Source organism: Vulpes vulpes, chromosome 13, assembly GCF_048418805.1.
Source record: "Vulpes vulpes isolate BD-2025 chromosome 13, VulVul3, whole genome shotgun sequence".
NCBI classification, from domain to species: Eukaryota; Metazoa; Chordata; class Mammalia; order Carnivora; family Canidae; genus Vulpes; species Vulpes vulpes.
Window position 1 is genome coordinate 134,859,552 of NC_132792.1, and position 19,579 is coordinate 134,879,130.

At 38.6% G+C, this 19,579-nt stretch overlaps 1 protein-coding gene across 4 annotated transcripts in view; it reads right to left on the minus strand.

Annotated features, from left to right (window-relative positions):
- The window catches only part of ANKRD45 (ankyrin repeat domain 45), a 56,120-nt gene extending 38,275 nt beyond the window's left edge, over nucleotides 1-17,845 (minus strand). Inside the window, exons 1-2 of one of the 4 annotated variants that reach the window (XM_072733048.1) lie at nucleotides 17,696-17,845; nucleotides 7,478-7,844 (exon numbers count right to left, since the gene is read on the minus strand). In XM_072733048.1, coding sequence (XP_072589149.1) covers nucleotides 7,478-7,823 — 346 coding nt within the window. In that variant the 5' untranslated portion in view covers nucleotides 7,824-7,844; nucleotides 17,696-17,845. Of the gene's footprint in view, nucleotides 1-7,477; nucleotides 7,845-16,914; nucleotides 17,433-17,695 lie in introns of those variants that run through there. The other 3 variants (XM_072733050.1, XM_072733049.1, XM_026001274.2) reach the window with 3 other exon arrangements.
- Nucleotides 17,846-19,579: the final 1,734 nt, after the last annotated feature.

Below are 19,579 nucleotides of genomic sequence, written 5' to 3' on the forward strand. Positions count from 1 at the left end.
GATCTGTACATACTTTTAAAAATAAATAAATAAAACAAGCTTCAACACTAGGTAAGTGTGCTTCAGGTTTTTGATAGAGAGCCTTAAAGAAGGTTTCTTCTATTTCTATTTTGCTAAGAGCATTCATCATGAATGAGTGCAACAGTTTTTTCAAAAGACTTTCTTCATCTTTTGAAATGATCATGTGGTTTTGTTCATTCATCCTTTAATGTAGTGAATTATACAATATTTTTTCTAATGTTAAAATCAACCTCGCGTTAATGGAATAAACCCAGTCTAGTATATTACATTTTGTAATATGCAATCTTAGATTCAATTTGTTAATATTATATTTAAGATATTTGCATGTTATTGAGATTGGTCTATAATTTTTCTTTCTACTACTGTCCTTAACTAGTTTTTCTATAAAAGTAGTTTCTCTCATAAAATGAGTTAAGCAATTTTTCAACTATCTTTATGTTCTCCAAACATTGTATAAGCTAGAGATTACCTTTCCCTAAAAGTGCAATGAATCTTACCTTTTAAAACATCTGAGTTAGATGGGGGTTGGGAAAGGAGGCCTATTTTGTTACTTATTCTTTTTTTTCAAAATAATCATTTATCTACTCAAGATTTCCATTTTTTAAATTAATTTTGGTAATTTATATCTTATTAGAAAACTGTCAAACATTTCATCCATGTTTTCAAATGTATTGTCATAAAGTTATTTATAATATTTTCTAATGATTTTCTCTTCAAATTTTTACTTAAATCCTAGTTAGTTAACATATAGTGTAATATTGGTTTCAGGAGAATCCAGTGATTCATCACTTACATATAACAACTGGTGCTTATCACAATAAGTGCCCTCCTTAATACCCATCACCCCATCTAGCCCATTTCTCACCCGCTTCCCTCCATCAACCCTGTTGTTCTCTATTGTTAGGAGTCTCTTATGGTTTGTTTCCCTTTCTCTCTTTCTCCCCCTTCCCATTTGTTCATCTGTTTTATTTATTAAATTTCACACGAATGCAAGCACATGGTGTTTTTTTCTGACTTATTTCACTTAGCATAATATACTCTAGCTCCATCCACATCATTGCAAATGGCAAGATTTTATTCCTTTTGAGTTAACATTCATTGCATATATGTATGTGTGTGTGCATATCCATTAATCAGTCAATGGATATGACTTCTTTAAGTCTTAGTTTCTCCTGTGTGTATGCTTTTATAAATTTCTAAATATTATTTATGCTCTCTACTTCTCTGATATTATCAAATATCAAAAATTATCAAATATTATCAAAGGTTTTTCAACTGTCTTTTTTAAAAAGATTTTATTTATTTATTCATGAGAGACACAGAGAGAGAGGCTGATTTTATTTATTTATTCATGAGAGACTCAGAGAGAGGCAGAGACATAGACAGAGGAGCCTTGCAGGGAGCCTGATGTGGGACTTGATCCCAGGACCGCAGGATCACACCCTGAGCCAAAGGCAGATGCTCAACCACTGAGCCACCCAGGCGTCCCTCAACTATCTTTTTCACTAAACTAGATTTTGGTTTTGTTAATCTTCTCTATTGTTTATTTTCAGTGTCATTATTTTACTACTACTTTTTTCCTACTTCTACCTTCTTTGGATTACTCAGTTGTTTTTTTTTTTTCTCTACTTCCTTGAGTTAAATGTCTTGTTTATGATTTCCAATCTTTCTTATGTTTCAATATATACATTAAACTGGAATTTAACTTTAGTTTTTTCCACAGGTCTGACGTAGAGTGATCCTATTGTCACTTACATAAGTTCTAGTGTATTTTCTATGACCAAGAGATGATTTAGAGTGTGCTTTGGTTTCTAAAATTATAGGGGATTTTCAGTTATCTTTTTGTTACGATTTTCTAATCTTATTTTATTGTGGTCAGAGAAAAAAGACTACATGCTCTAGATCCTTTGTTGTTTGTTGAGACTTTATGGACTTACTTGTGATCAATTTTTTAAAAATATTCCATGTAAGCATGAAGAAAATGTATATTCCCTATTTGTTGGAGGTCACTGTTCTATTTTCTACAATGACTATGTAATATATTTGCAATCTGAAAAAAAAAGTGACTGCATAAAAAGAGCTAATTAGATCATGACTGCAAAACTAAAAAATCCTCAAAGGAAAGAAATAACATTATTATTATTAAACATTTGCTGTATATCAACTTACTATGTGCCAACTACTGTGATAAAATATTTATATTTACTATTTTATTTAATCCTTACAACATCCTATAAAGAAAATATAATTATTATTCCCATTCTGCAGATGAAGAAACAGAAGCACAAAAAGATTAGATAACTAGCCCAAGTCATATAGCTAATTAAGAATGAAGTCTGTGGGGGCACCTGGGTGGCTCAGTTGGTTAAGCATCTGACTCTTGATTTTGGCTCAGGTTGTAATCTTAGTGTCATGAAATGGAGCCCGACAGTGGGCTCCGTGCTGGACATAGAGCCTGCATAAGATTCTCTCTATCTCTAAGGGACAGAAGAAGGTTTATTTTTTTTTATTTTTTTTTTTTTTTTAGAAGAAGGTTTATTTGAACAAATTATAGCTTAGAACTTCCCGAATCTGGAGAGGAAAACAACATTCAAGTCCAGGAGACACAGAGAACACCCTTCAAAATGAATAAAAATAGGTAAAATAGTAAAGCCTATAAATTTCAAAGATAAAGAAAAAAATCCCCAAAACCGCTCAGGACAAGAGGTCTTTAACCTGCAAAGGTAGAAACATAAGGCTGGGAGCAGACCTATCCACAGAGAGCTGGCAGGCTACAAAGGACTGGTATGATCTATTCAACATGGGAAAAATGGGGAAAATATGCAGCCAAGAATACTTTATCCAACAAGGCTGTCATTCAGAATAGAAGGAGAGATAAAGAGGTTCCAGAATAAACAAAAACTAAAGGAATTTGTGAAACTAAACCAGCCCTGCAAGAAATATTAAACAGGATCCTTTAAGCAAAAAAAGAACCCAGAGGATCCCTGGGTGGCTCAGCGGTTTAGCACCTGCCTTCAGCCCAGGGTGTGATCCTGGAATTCCAGGATCTAGTCCCACATCAGGCTGCACGGAGCCTGCTTCTCCCTCTGCCTGTGTCTCTGCCTCTCTCTCTCTCTTTCTCTCTGTGTCTCTCATGAATAAATAAATAAAATCTTAAAAAAAGAAAAAAAAGAGAGCCCCAAAGTAACAAAGACCAGAAAGGAACACAATCTACAGGAACTTTACAGGTAACACAATGCCACTAACTTCATATCTTTCAATAACTACTCTGAATGAAAATGGACTAAATAAATACTCATCAAATCAAAAGATATAGGATATCAGGATAGATTAAAAAACAAGATCCATCTTATATGCTGCTTACAAGAGACTCATATTAGACCCCAAGACACCTCCAAATAGAAAGTAAGGGAGTAGGAAACCATTTACCATGACAATGGATATCCAAAAAAAGCTAAAGAAGCTATTCTTATACTAGACAAACTAGATTTTAAACCAAAGACTAGAATAAGTGATGCAGAAAAACACTATATCAAAATAAAAGGGTCTCTCCAACAAAAAGATCTAACAATTGTAAATATTTATGCCCCTATCTTGGAAGCAGCCAGCTATATAACCTAATTAGCAACAAAATTAAAGAAATCCATAGATAGCAATACAATAATAGTAGGGGACTTTAACACTCAACTTACAGCAATGGACAGATCTTCTAAGCAGAAGATCAATAAGAAAATAAGGGCTTTGAATGACATACTGGACCAGACAGACTTCACAGATATATTCAGAACATTCCATCGTAAAGCAGAATACACATTCTTCTCAATTACACATGAAATATTCTCTAGAGTAGATCATATAAAGAGTCACAAATTAACCAATACAAAAAGACTGAGATTATACCATACAAATTTTCAGACCACAGTGCTTTAAAACCTAAAGTCAACTACAAGGGCAGCCCCCGTGGCTCAGCAGTTTGGCACCACCTTCAGCCCAGGGCATGATCCTGGAGACCCAGGATCAAATCCCACATTGGGCTCCCTGTGTGGGGCCTGCTTCTCCCTCTGCCTGTGTCTCTGCCCCTTTCTCTCTCTCTGTGTGTGTCTCTCATGAATAAATAAATAAAATATTTAAAAATAAATAAATAAAGTCAACTACAAGAAAAAATTTGAAAGGACCACAAATACATGGAGGTCAAAGAGTATCCTACTAAAGAATGAATGGGTTAACCAGGCAATTAAAGAAGAATTTTTTAAAATACATGGAAGAAAATGAAAATGAAAACATAACAGTTCAGAACCTTTGAGATGCAGCAAAATCAGTCCTAAGAGGGAAGTAAGTATATTGCAATACAGGTATTTCTCAAGAAATGAGAAGTCTCAAGGCTGCCTGGGTGGCTCAGTGGTTAAGGCAGTGGCAGACGCCTTTGGCTCAGGTCATGATCAGGGGTCCCAGGATCAAGTCCCGTATTGGGCTCCCTGCAAGGAGCCTACTTCCCCCTCTGCCTATGTCTCTGCCTCTCTCTGTGTGTGTCTTTCATGAATAAATAAATAAATAATATTTTTAAAAATTATTTAAAAAAAGAAAGAAAAGTCTTAAATATACAACCTAACATTATACCTAAAGGAGCTGGATAAAGAAAGCAAATAAACCCTAAATCTAGCAGGAGACAAAAGTAATAAAGATATAAGCAGAAACCAATAATAGAGATCAAAAATATAGTAGAACGTATCAACAAAATTAAGAGCTGGTTCTTTGAAAGAATTAATAATATTGATAAACTCCTCAACAGAGTTATCAAAAAGAAAGGCTAGAAGTCATAGCCTCAGCAATCAGACAACAAAAAGAAATTAAAAAACATCCAAATTCATCCAAAGAAGAAGTCAAACTTTCATTCTTTGCAGACAACATGATACTCTACATAGAAAACCCAAAGGATTCCAGCAAAAAATTGCTAGAACTGACTCAGGAATCCAGCAAAAATCACAGTATATTATAATCACTGCACAGAAGTTAATCACATTCCTATACACTAACAATGAGGCAGAAGAGAAATCAAGGAATCTATCCGACTTACAACTTCACCAAAAACAACAAGATACCTACAAATAAACCCAACCAAAGACGTAAAGGATCTGTACTCTGAAAACTACAGAACACTTATGAAAGAAGTTGAGACACAAAGAAATGGAAAAACATTCCATGTTCATGGATTAAAAGAACAAATATTGTTAAATGTCTATGCTACCCAAAGCAATCTACACATTCAAAGCAATCCCTATCAAAATACCATCAACATTTTTCACAGAGCTGGAACAAACAATCCTAAAATTTGTATAGAACCAGAAAAGACCCCGAATAGCCAAAGTAACATTGAAAAAGAAAAGCAAAGCTGGAGGTATCACAATTCTGGACTTCAAGCTGTATTACAAAGTTGTAATCATCAAGACAGTACGGTACTGGTACAAAAACAGACACATAGGTCAATGGAATACAGAATAGAGAATGGAATAAAAAAAAAAAACACAAATGGACCCTCAACTCTATGGTCAAAGAACAAATATCCAATGGAAAAAGACAGTCTCTTTAACAAATGGTGTTGGGAAAATTGGACAGTCACATGCAGAAGAATGAAACTGGACTACTTTCTTACACCATATACAAAAATAAACTCTAAATGGTTGAAAACCCTAAATGTGAGACAGGAATCCATCAAAATCCTAGAGAAAATAGGCAGCAACGTCTTTGACCTTGGCCACAGCAGCTTCTTCCTAGACACGTTTCCAAAGTTAGGAGAAACAAAAGCAAAAATAAATGGTTGGGACTTAATCAAGATAAAAAGCTTCTGCACAGAAAACAGTCAACAAAACTAAAAGGCAACCTACAGAATGGGAGAAGATATTTGCAATGTCTTATCAGGTAAAGGGCTAGTATCCAAAATCTTTTTTTTTTTTTTTAAAGTATCACACTCATCTCTAGAGAAGACATACAAACGGCCAAAAGACACATGAAAAAATATTCAACATCACTTGGCATCAGGGAAATACAAATCAAATCCAAATGAGATATCACCTCATACTGGTCAGATGGCTAAAATTAACAAGTCAGGAAGTGACAGTTGTGGGGGAAGATGCAGAGAAAACTTTCTTACACTGTTGGTGGGAATGCAAACTGGTGCAGCCACTCTGGAAAATAGTATGGAGGTTCCTCAAAAAGTTAAAAATACAGCTACCCAGGGCACTTGGGTGGCTCAGTCAGTTAAGTGTCTGCCTTCAGCTCTGGTCAGTATCTCAGGGTTCCTAGATCAAGGCAAGCATCCGGCTCCCTGCTCAGGGGGAGCCTGCTTCTCTCTCTGCCTCTCCCCCCTGGCGCATGCTCTCCTTTTCTCTCTCTCTCTCTGTCAAATAAATAAAATCTTTTAAAAAATAGAGCTACCCTGTGACCCAGTAATTGCATTACTAAGTATTTACCCAAAGGATACAAACCTAGTGATTTGAAGGGGCATATGCACCCCAATGTTTAGAGCAGCAGTGCCCACAATAGCCAAAATATGGAAAGAGCCCAGATGTCCACTGACAGACAAATAGATGAGGAAGAGCTGATGTATCTATCTATCTATATATATATATATATATATATATATATATATATATAATTCAGCCATCAAAAAGAATGAAATTTTGTCATTTGCAATGATGTAGATGGAACTAAGGATATTATGCTAAGTGAAATAAATCAGAGAAATACAAATACCATATGATTTCACTCATATGTGGAATTTAAGGAACAAAATAGTGGTACATAGGAAAAATATATAGGAAAAATAAGATGAAAACAGAGAGGGAGGTAAAGCTTAAGAGACTCTTAACTATAGGAAACAAACTGAGGGTTGTTGGAGGGGAGGTGGTGGGAGGATAGGATAACTGTGTGACGGGCATTAAAGGGCACTTAATATAATGAGCACTAGGTGTTATATGCAACTGATGAATCACTAAATTCTTTTTTTTTTAAGATTTTTTAAAAATTATTTATGAGAGACACACGCAGAGGGAGAAGCAGGCTCCATGCAGGAAGCCCAATACAGGACCTGATCCTGGTACCCAAAGGCAGATGCTCAACCACTGAGCCATCCAGGGGTCCCTAAATTCTACTTCTGAAACTAATAATACAGTATATTAATTAAACTGAATTTAAATTTAAAAAAGAGTCTCCCTCTGCCCTTCCCCCATCCCACTCATGAATGCGCATGCACACTGTCTCTCAAAAAAAAGTGATGTGTACTTAACTACTATGCTTTACTATATTAACATGCATATAGTATACATTCATATATATGTATACACATATAATATACACAAAATATAAAGAAGGCACATCAAATTTATCCAACTTTAGAGATAGTATGTGGCATCTTTAGATTGTTCTAAGTAATACTGATGAGAGAAAAAAGACAAAATACCTCTGGTGGTTTTTTCATTCAGATTCACACCATACTTTGCCAAAGCTCTAATCACATCACTTTGCCCAGCCATGCAAGCCGCATACAACAAATTTCTCCCAACGATGTCTTCTTCCAAGAGTAGCTGCATGGCCTGTTCATGATGAGGGTTCTCAGGATCCTCAAAAATCTTCTGCAAACCTTCTACATCCCCTGTGAGAGCAGGTTGTAAGAGAGGATTAACAGTGCCTGTTTCCTCTGGTTCTTTCCCTTCTTCATCTTCTTCTTCTTCTCCTTCTTCTTCTTGCTGTGAGAAAAATATTGACTTTTCTGAACTCTCTGATTCAGGAGGTCCTTCTGGCTCCATTAACACCAAAAATACCTGAGGCTAAAAAAAGAAAGTAATAGTAATCTACTTGAACAAATCAATATTTGTTTATTTGCTTATTTTATCAGTCAACTGACAATATAGGTGGGATAAAAATACTTAACTAGTTGAAAATAATTATAAAATAAGACACTTCATCCATGCAATCAAAAAGTTTATTGTGCACACTGTCTAAATATATACTAAAATGCTAAATGTGTGATATAAAGAGTAAATTTAACCGGAACAGAAGAAAAAACAGATCAATGTGGCCAGATTTATTAGGAAAAGATTCAAAGAGAATGAATGTTGAACAGATTCACTTGCCCAAAGAAGGGTCCATGCTGGGGGAAAGTGAGAAACACAGAGGGATTATTGGAGCCAGATTAAAACTCTTAAAATTAGGCACTGACACTGAGATAGAATTATTCATTCAGAACTGTTCCCTGAAAGCTTACTAATATTATAAGCACTGTGCAGGCACTATGTAAATTACAAGAAAGAACCAAATTTATTTCCTGCCTTCAATGACTTACTATTTCAAGGGAGAAAATATGACACAAAATAAGTGTGATAAAATGTAACATGTGCTAAGTATCATAAGACATGAAGTATGCTATGAGAGTTCAGAAGGAATGAGACTAATTCCAGGCACAATTAATCAAGGAATTCTTCATGCTCACTCTGGCAGAACACATACTAAATTGGTAATGATTCAGAGAAGAGTAGCACAGTGCCCTTCATGTGTATAGGAATGTTTGTTGCATCACTGTTCTTAACAGCAAAAATCCTGGCAGGAAAACAAAGCCCAAGAAAAGGAGTGAGCATAAACTGTAGCATATTCATCATAATAGTATAAGTAGTTCAAATGAACATATTACAGTGATACCATGTGGTAGGCAACTTCTAACATGGCTTTCAATGACTCTCACCCTGTCTTACCCTGTCTCCTGGTATTCATACCCTTGTGTAATTTCCTCCCCCTGAAATGCAGCCTGGACATAGTGACTTTCTTATAATGAAGATACAGCAACAGTGATGAGATGTCATTTCCACAGTTCAGTTATAGCAGATTGTGACTGGTGTTGGTATTCTCTCCCTGACTCTTCTGGTGTGTATGATGGAGAGGGCCATCATACAAGGAACAGAGGGCAACCTCTGGCCAACAGCCAGGAGGGAACAGAAGCCCTCAGTCCACTAACCTATGAGGAACTTAACTCTGCCAACAACCACTGAATGAGTTTGGAAGTGGATCTGCCCAGTTGAACCTTGAGATGACTGCAGTCACAGGCAACACACTAACTGCAGCTTTGTGAGAGAAGCCAAAGTAAAAGATCTAGCTAAGCTGTGCCCAGATTCCTGAGCCAGAGAAACTGGGAGATAATGAATGTGTGCTATTTTACACTACCAAAGTTTGGGGATAATTTGTCATGCAGCAATAAGTAACTGAAGCATATAATATAAATAAATCTTAGCAATATAATATTAACAGGAAAAAGTAGATCCAAAAGTATAATCTTTTGGATTATATATACCAAGATATATTTCTGTAAAGTTCAAAGCAGTTAAAATTGACTTTTAGCAATGCAAATAGACTCAGGAACACTATTTAAAAAAAAAAAAAAGCAAAGCAAGATTCAACACAAGATTTAGGACATGTTTGTGCAGGAGGGTAGGAGGAAGACACAGGAAATGGGATACATGATTCATATAGTTAGTAAAAAAAAAAATTTTTTTTTAAAGTATTTAAGCTGGGCCATAAAGAATAGGCAAGATTTGGTCATTCAGAAATCAGAAGGAAGGGAAATCTAGTTAGAATAATATCTCTATCTATCATAGCCCTACATTAATCTCTACCTTCACTAAATATATAAATACTCATAAGCTGTTGAAGTTTGGAATTCTTTGATTACTACAGAAAAATAATAAGATTAGCTTTCAAAAGTAAGAGATTTCCTCACAATAAGAAATTTAAAGGTGGAGATGGTTCAGCAGCTCAAAAATACAGATCCAAGCTCTTTCTAGCTTTTTATGTCATCATAGTGTGTAAGACCTTCATCATCATGGCTGTTGCCTCATAGTGACATGAGAGCTGTCATAATTCCTGGCATCACATCTGCATTTGAAGCAGGAAAAAGGCGGAATCCTCCAGAGGATATCTATGCCATCCATCCTTTTTAAAAGGAAAGCAAAAAAAAATCTCTCCGAACAAGCCCGAACAAAGGCCAGATTGTATCCCTTACTTAAAAGAAGCAAAAAAAGAACGTTTCTCAATTTTCCTGCTTTTATAAGAAGCAAGCAAGGTATATGGGGTGAGAATGGGAGTTGTTAGCCAATCAACGATGACTCCACCATAAGATTTGGCCCAAACTTTATCTTTGAAATTGTTTCATTTAATTCCTTCATTTTACAGAATATAAAGAAAACCTATAATCCTTTTGAGTGCTATCATCTAACTCTCCATCTTCCCAACACACACACACATACACACACACACACACACACACACACTTTCTTAAAGAATCCCAATCTCCATTTTGGAGATTTCTAGTGAAAGATAAAGGAACTTTCCACTATGTAAGCCAAAGAAGCAAGATCCTCCTCCTCTCAGCACAAGGTTGGGGGCAAGAATATAAATTAGGCTCTGCCAATCAGCTGCTCAATCCTAGGATCTTGAGACTCTTTCTGCTGTTGTTTTTAATTATTTCATTTTTTATTCACATATAGCATTGTATTAGTTTAACGTATACAACATAATAATTTGATCTATGTACACATTATAAAATGATCACCAGGGTAAGTTAACATCCATCATCTCACATAATTACAAAGTTTGTGATGCAAACTTTTAAGATCTAATCTCTTAACAACATTCAAATACAATACAGTATTGTATTTACTTCAATAGTTATGTTAACTATACTCGCTATGCTGTACAGTGCATTCCCAGAACATATTGATCTTATAAATGAAAATTTTTACCTTTTGGCCCTCTTCACCCATTTCACCTATCTCTAACTCCACTTCTGGCAACCACCAATCTGTTCTCTGTATCTGTGAGTTAAGTTTTTCTAGCTTTCACATGTGAGTGACCAGGATCTTAACACCTGAACAAGGGACACATGAACATGAGGCTAATTGAAGGTCATTCATCACAGTGACAGCAAGGTTGTACTGATCAAACTTCTTGCTATGAGAACATGCTGTGGTTTGTGTGGTTTGACCCTCCAGAGCGCCCTTGGTTCCTGCTCATTTCCAGGCTCCTCATGATTATGTGAGCCTTTGATATAGTACTCAGACATGGCTGTCTTCCCCAAAATCTGATCTCCCTTTCCTTAGGAACAGAACCCCATTCTCTTTTTTTTAACCACACCTTTTTAAAAAACCAATATTTATACTGAAATAAAACTATTTCTCAGTCTCTCTTGCAACATGATGTGGCCATAAGTCCAAATAGTAGACGTAAGAAGTTATATAGTATACAACTTTTGGGAAAGTGTCATTCCTTCTCACTGGATTGCAAGCATGATGTCTAGAGTTTACACAGCTAATTTAGACTATGAGGTAGATGTCCTGTCCAAATACATATATGCTATTTAATATATTGTATTATACATAGTATATCTAAATTATTTTATTGTATTACATAGTATATATTAGTTAATGATATCTTATTTTAATGTTATATATGTAAATATATATATGTATATATCTTCTATTAATAGGGTAACCTGGGGCAGCCCTGGTGGCACAGCAGTTTAGCGCCGCCTGCAGCCCGGGGTGTGATCCTGGAGACCTGGGATCGAGTCCCACACTGGGCTCCCTGCATGGAGCCTGCTTCTCCCTCTGCGTGTGTCTCTGCCTCTCTCTCTCTCTCTGAGTAAATAAATAAATAAAACTTAAAAAAAAATAATAGGGTAACCAGGGGCACCTGGGTGGCTCAGTGGTTGAGCATCTGCCTTTGGCTCAGGTAGTGATCCTGGGATCCTTGGACCAAGTCTCACATCAGGCTCCCCACAGGGAGCCTGCTTCTTCCTCTGTCTATGTCTCTGCCTCCCTCTGTGCCTCTCATGAATAAAAAATAAAATATTTTTTAAAACATAGGGTAACCAAATAACTTACTGTCAGTAGTAATGGACACTTTTGTCTGGATACATTGCATATATGGGGTATACTTGCATGTGTATCATTAACCAAAATACTACTTATACTTACTACATGTAATATACTGATGTTTTTATTTCCATTATATATTTTTTAATTTTTTATTTTTTAAGTAATGTCTATATCCAATGTGCGGCTCAAACTCAGGACCCTGAGACCAAGAGTCACATGTTCTACCAACTGAGCCAGCCAGGCATCTCATTCCCATTATAATTTTTAAGGCTGGCGCCATCCACCAAATTGATTTTATGACCCACTAATGGGGGTACAAGCCACACGGTGAAAAAACATTAGTTTTGAATAACCTCTATGGAACTATAGCAGGAAATCAACAAGAGAGAATTTAACAGAAGTTAGACAGCATGTGTTTATGGTTAATAGCTTGGGTGACATATGTTTCGATGTACCTAGGGTCCCATTTACATCTGTTCCCCTGCTGTAATTTTTAATGGCATCCTCTTTTGCTCTCAAGAATGTCTATCATTACCACACAATAAATTGTTTTGTCACCCTATAAATAACATTGTAATTTTCTAGAACATATCTACTATAGATATGCATATTCAAACTTTAGAGAAGCAGAATATGCTTTAAAATGCCTTTCCTCGTGGGCTTATTGGGGGCTTGGACATGAGACCTTGAAGATACTGAGAAAATCCTATTTACATCTCATACATATTCCTGTCACTAGGTCTAGAATAATGTTTTTTTCTCCTCCATTCCTACTAGCCAAATCCTACTTAGGCCAAGCTATAAACCTATTTTCTTCCTAAAACTTTCCTTGACTCTTCTCCAGAATGTACATAGGCCTCTCTCTTCTATGATCTTCAAAGGTCATTTTATATAGCCTGTAACATACAACTTACCAAGTATAGTACTAAATTATTTTCTATTTGTTTCAAGTATAGAAGACATCTACTTAATTAGATTATAAACTGGATGAGGGTAAGGATCAAGGTTTACATTTCTCTTGTATTACTTTCAGACTTACCACAATTCTTGACAAGTATTTGTTCAATAACTATTAACATCAAGCTTGCAATTCCCTCTGCTTTTCTTCACAGCCAAGAACAATGGGTTTTGGAGTCTGAAAGACTTGAGTTTTCAACTTGATCCTGCAATTGATTAACTGCATAATACTGGGTGATTTACCTAATCCCTTATAGGAATAATACTAGACCTAGTTTATTTAATTGTTCTGAGAATTAGAACAAATTAGATGATGCATATGTCAAGCACATGTTGAGCACTCAGGAAGCAAAATCTATCATCATCACATCATCACTAATTATATCGTCATTCCTCCAGCAAAAGCATTCATGAAGTAAAAGAACAGATGGTAATATTATTATTTCTTCTTTTTCTCTAATACACAGCTATCCTATGTAGGGTGTAAGTAAATGATTTTCTACTCTACCACCACCAAACACTTGATTACAGACGGATTATTCTGCATCTAGAGATCAGTGTGGTCCCAAGTTAATTCAGAGATTTGTAAATAAACTAGATCAAATCTGGAAATATAATTCAGGCCAGAATACTGAAAGCTACCCTTGACATACCCTTGAATGAAGCTTAATTTCCATATCAGCCCAAAATTAACATGATTAGGGCAGCATTTCTCAAATTCCTTGATCTCAGGGCCCTTTATACTCTTAAAAATGGAGAGCTCCCAAAATTTTTATGTGGGTTATATCTATCAATATTTATCATATTAGAAAAAAAATTTACCATATTAAAAATTAAAACTTATAAATCTTTTTTTTAAGATTTTATTTATTTATTCATGAAAGACACAGAGAGAGAGAGAGAGGCAGAGACACAGGCAGGAGGAGAAGCAGGCTCCATGCAGGGAGCCCAACGTGGCACTTGATCCCGGGTCTCCAGGATCAAGCCCCGGGCCGAAGGCGGCACTTAACCGCTGAACTACCCGGGCTGCCCAAAACTTAGAAATCTTTAAAATATTTATTAGTTCATCTTAAAACAATTATATATTAATATACAAAATATAGCTTATGAAAAATAACTACATTTTACAAGGAAAATTTGATGAGAAGGTAGCATTGTTTTACATTTTTGCAAATCCCTTTAATGTCTGGCTTAATAGATGAGTTCAAACATCTGTTTCTGCTTTCATTGCCATGTCATGTGATGTTGTGATATCACCTGTCATTTAGCCTCCAGAAAACCACTATAACATGGCAGAGAATGAGAATACAAAGGCAAGTTATGTGTAAGAACTCATATGAAGATAGCTTTACTGGTGAACTTCCTGAAAAATGTCTCATGGATCCCCAAGGAATCCTCATACCATACTTTGAGAACCACTGGACTAGGACTAAGTCCTAAGACTGATGCCACTTTGGTCTATGGTTAAACTCTCAAGACTGTTCTAGTCTAAATCTAGATTAAACTGAGATCAGCCTTTCTGAAATAAAAGGACAAAGTGAAGTCTTCCTGGGTATTTATCCTTAGGTCTGCCTATTATTTAATTTTTTTAAAAAATATTTATTTATTGATTTGACACAGAGAGAGTAAGAACACAGCAGAGGGGGTTGCAGGCAGAGGGAGACAGAGAAGCAGGTTCCCTGTGAGCAGGGAGCCCAACTTGGGGCTCGATCCCAGGACCCAGGGATCACAACTGGAGCCGGTGGCAGATGCTCAACCACTGTCCCACCCAGGTGCTCCAGGCCTGCCTTTTAAAAGACAACATCTAATCAAGAAAATAAACACTCCTGTCAAATGTTTGGTGGTTTACTGCTGATTGTGTCCTTCATCATATTATCATTATCAAGACAAAGCAAAGAATTCTATTCTTTATGACTTTTTCTTCTTATAACACAGAAGTTTTAGAATATTTTAAAGTATTTTTACTGTGAATATAAGTACTAATAGGATGATCATATAGCTTTTCCTTTCTTCCTTTTATCAATATTCTATATATTGAAATTTTAAATATTTATTATTTATTTATTTATTTATTTATTTGGGGGAGGAAGGGCAGAGGAAGAGGGAGGATCTCAAGCAGACTCTTCACTGAGCACAGAGCTGGACATGGGGCTCAATCTCATGACCCTGAGATGGTAACCTGAGCAGAAATCAAGAGTTGGACGCTTCACCAAGCAACCCAGGGACCCTCCTATTGAAAATGTTTAACTCTACTTCCTCACTAATATTTTTGCTTTAGAAAATACTTATTTTTTAAGGTTTTTTTTTTTTTTTTTTTTTCCCATTCATGAGAGACAGAGAGAGAGGCAGAGACACAGGCAGAGGGAGAAGCAGGCTCCATGCAAGGAGCCCGACATGGGACTTGATCCTGGGTCTTGAGATCACGCCCTGGGCTAAAAGCAGCGCTAAACTGCTGAGCCACCCGGGCTGCCCTAGAAAATACTTATTTTGATGAGAAATGTGTAATTTATATTTAACATATAATGAGCTTAGTTCTGTTATTGTTTTTGTTTTTTTTTAATTTACTTATTCACAGAGACACAGCTAGAGAGAGAGGCAGAGACACAGGCAGAGGGAGAAGCAGGCACCATGCAGGGAGCCTGACGTGGGACTCGATCCTAGGTCTCCAGATCACGCCCTTGGCTGCAGGCGGCGCTAAACCGCTGCGCCACCGGGGCTGCCCAGTTCTGTTAAAAGAATTAATCAACATGTTTTTAACTCTCAGTTTTAATTTCTAATTTTTACTAATCTTTGCTGTATGCCTAAATATAACCCACATAAAAGAAAGCTGTTTGGGATCAGTAATTTTTTAAAAGTGGTAATGGAGTCCCGGGACCGAAAACTTTGGGGACCACTGTTTTAGGACATGAATGAGATTCAGAAGTGGCAGAGTCTTTCAGGGACCCTTGCCTTTACATGGCTGCTGTAGCAAGGTGAAGAAGTTCTGTATGGAGGGAGGCCTGTGAATCAAATCACCCCAACCAGTGAGGAAGAGAAGTCACAAGGGCTTAGGGCACTGACTAAACCAGGAGAGATCTGTTCACAAAGTACATGACCCCAGACGTGACAAAGAGACCTCAGGAAATTCCCCCCAAAGATCTCGTGAGCCATCCACAGGTACCCACGTATCAGGACATCATCTCAAGGAGAGAATCAGGGGAGAAGTTATCTGAGAACCTGAATATTTTTGCATAAGAGAAATTAAACATTAGACAAGCCAATAACAGATTGGTCTACACTTTAAAACAAACTGCACATTTCCATTATTTCTTTTCCTAATAACCAATGAGTGAATATTTTTGCATAAGAGAAATTAAACATTAGACAAGCCAATTACAGATTGGTCTACACTTTAAAACAAACTGCACATTTCCATTATTTCTTTTCCTGATAACCAATGAGTGAGCGCTCACAAAAGAAACTAGGTCACTGGGGACCTAGTGGGTGGCTCAGCGGTTGAGCGTCTTCCTTTGGCTCAGGACTTGAGCCCAGATCGGGGATCGAGTCCCACATCAGGCTCCTTGCAGGGAGCCTGCTTCTCCCTCTGCCTGTCTCTGCCCCTCTCTCATGAATAAACAAATAGGAAGAAAGGAAAGGAAAGGAAAGGAAAGGAAAGGAAAGGAAAAGAAAAGAAAAGAAAAGAGGAAAGGAAGAAACAAACTGGGTCACTGACAAAAATAAATTAAATTTTCTTTGCCCATAAAAGCAGAAGTCACAAGGGCAACCCAAGTACCTAGAACCAAAAGTCCCTATAGTACATAAGCACGGAGAGGAGAGAGACAGGGTTGGGACTACGAGGGCAGAATGGCCTAAGGTCTGTGAGCCAGAGGGCCCACGCTTTGGTCTTAATTCTGGTATCTGATCGATAACGACGTGACTCTTCAGAACCCACACTCCTTATTCGTGAAATGAGAACCGCAGCGGCTCGGTTTTACTTAATCGGTGCTGGAAAGCGGGGTCTAGGAACTCTTGCTCTTACCTACGAAGTGCGAACCCACCGGAGGCTGCTAAGACACTAGCAACAGAACCTCACGGGGGCCACGGGGCTGCCCTGGGCCAGTCCCACCGTCGAGGGGGGGAAGCCCGCGGCACGTCGGCCCCGGCACCGAGACCGAGAGCGGGGGTAGAAGGATGCGAAGAGTGAAGACCGAGCTCAGCGGGCCGGCTCCGCCGAAAAGGCTTCCCCGAGGCGGGGACACCTCATCTCCGAAAAGAGCAGGAGTCTCAAAGGGAGAAGACAGCGCAATCCCGAGACGCGGAGAAGCAAAATAAACAAAGGGCAAGGAGGGAGACACGCTTCAAGTTGTCATGATGGATAAAGAGATCTTAAGGCTCCTTAAGCTAACTAGAGTCCTTTCTTCAAAACACGTGGTCCAAAAAAAATTTTTTTTTTAATTTTTAAAATAAAAAAAAAAAAAAGAAAGAAAGAAAAGAAAAGCCGTGGTCCCCGGAGGACTTCAAGCGCCACCTCAACGAGGGGGTCCCCAGGGCAGCCTTGGGCCACGGGAGCCCAACAAAGGCGGGCCTGGGAAAGGGGAAGCGGCGGGGCGGCAGGCACAGCGCGCGTCCCGGAGGGGAGGGCGCCAGGGTCCGCCCTCGGGCCTCGACGCCTGCGGGGCCCCCGGGGTGTCCGAGGCCGCCCGCCCCACCCCCTGCCGCTCCGGCCCCAGCCGCCCCGCCGGGAGACGCCCGCCCCTCCTTCCCTCCCTCCCCGCGCCCCCGCCGCCCGCGCCCCGCGCCCCGCGCCGCCGCCGACTCACCGCTCCCCAGGCCCGCGGCTTCCGCGGTTACCATGGCGACGGCGCACCCGTGCGCGGTGGCGCCGCCCCGAGCGCTGCGGTTCCGGCTGCGCGCGAGGGTCAAGGTGGCGAGGCGGGAGCGGCGGGAGCGCGAGGGCGGCGCGGAGGAGCACCTCGGGGTCGGCTGCATCTCGGCGTCCCGGGGCTGGGGGGCGGGGGGGCGGGGGGGCGGGGGGGAGGTGCTGCTCGTCCTTTATTTTGTAGACTTTTCTGTCCTATGATGCTTATTTTACTTTCCAATGAGAAAAAATAAAATTTAAAAATAAGGCGTGCGTGTGTATTGGAGGCAGGTCCCTCTTAAGTCTTAGCTTCGGGCTTTGAACTAAAGAGTTTTCCAGAAATACAAGAATGCTTTCTGAAAAACTGCAAAGGATTGCAGTCATGACGGGCAGCTTGCTTAATTTTCGAGGCCCTTAGAGGTCTTTCTCTTAGGGTATATGGTCATGGTCACCAACGAGTCCGTTTCCTGAGACCTCACAAGTGCCCGCTGTGTCAGGAGTGGAAGGACCTTGGAAATTCACGTTTAGGTTGGTTGAGGAATTTTTTTTTATAATTTTTTTTAATTTATTTATTTATGATAGTTAGAGAGAGAGAGAGAGGCAGAGACACAGGCAGAGGGAGAAGCAAGCTCCATGCACCAGGAGCCCGACGTGGGACTCGATCCTGGGTCTCCAGGATCGCGCCCTGGGCCAAAAGCAGGCGCCAAACCACTGAGCCACCCAGGGATCCCTGGTTGAGGAATTTAAGATCCAAAGCAGATGACTTTTTTTTTTTTTTTAAGGGAGGATGGGAAGGGGTGAGACAGGGGCATAAAAAAAAAAAAAAAAAAAAAAAAAAAAGCCAGCAGAGAAGAGCCACGCTTACACAGAAACTACATAAATGTCCACATTAATCACGGAGTGAAGACAGCTAGGGAAGGAAAACATTCGTTTCTTTACTGTTTCTACAAGGACATCGTTAAGGAGGAGGTAATATTTTAGAAGAGCTCAGAATCTGAGCTGAAGACTGGAGAGTCTAGTTTTAAAATAAATATTCGGCCTAAGAACCAAGCAAAACATCTCTATGATAGATCTGAAGTTCTGGAATAAAGAATAAGTTTGGAAAAAAATTTAACTGTAATTGTTAAATTTCGCTTATTCAAAGTAGTTGTCATAGTCAAAATATTAGAGTTTGACATTATTGGTAGGAACAATTGCCTAAAAGTTCTGTCATCTGCTAGCTCACTCCTGCAGACAATATATAGCACATTTGCTCTGCCAACCATTCATTTCCTACTGAAGCTGTTGGAGGAGTAAGACATTTTAGGTATTTCACTTCTGATACGTTCTAAGTGTGTACTACATTTTTCATAGTCTGGTTGGTTTCTTTTTAACATCTGGATGGAAGATGACTTTTTTTTAAGATTTATTTATTTATTTATTTATTTATTTATTATAGACATAGAGAGAGAGGCAGAGACACAGGAGGAGGGAGAAGCAGGCTCCACGCCGGGAGCCCAACACGGGACTCCAGGATGGCACCCTGGGCCAAAGGCAGGCGCGAAACCGCTGAGCCACCCAGGGATCCCCATGAATCTGTTTTTAATTAATCTCCACTGGGTGTGAAGAATTCCCAAATACAACTGTTTATGCAAAGTCTTAAGTGGATTTCAATACCGAAAGTCAAATAGAATTCTTAAAGATTATTTTTAGTTCTCTGAATTCTGGAAAGGATGGGAAGACTCTAAGTAGGTCTGAGAAACCTAAAAGCAAAGGGCCTGTTCTCTGCTTAACTCCTGTCAGAAACAACTGCGTGATTTATTTAGGCAGGCTAGGTTTGAAACAGTCTTATGAAGGAGAATTCTGG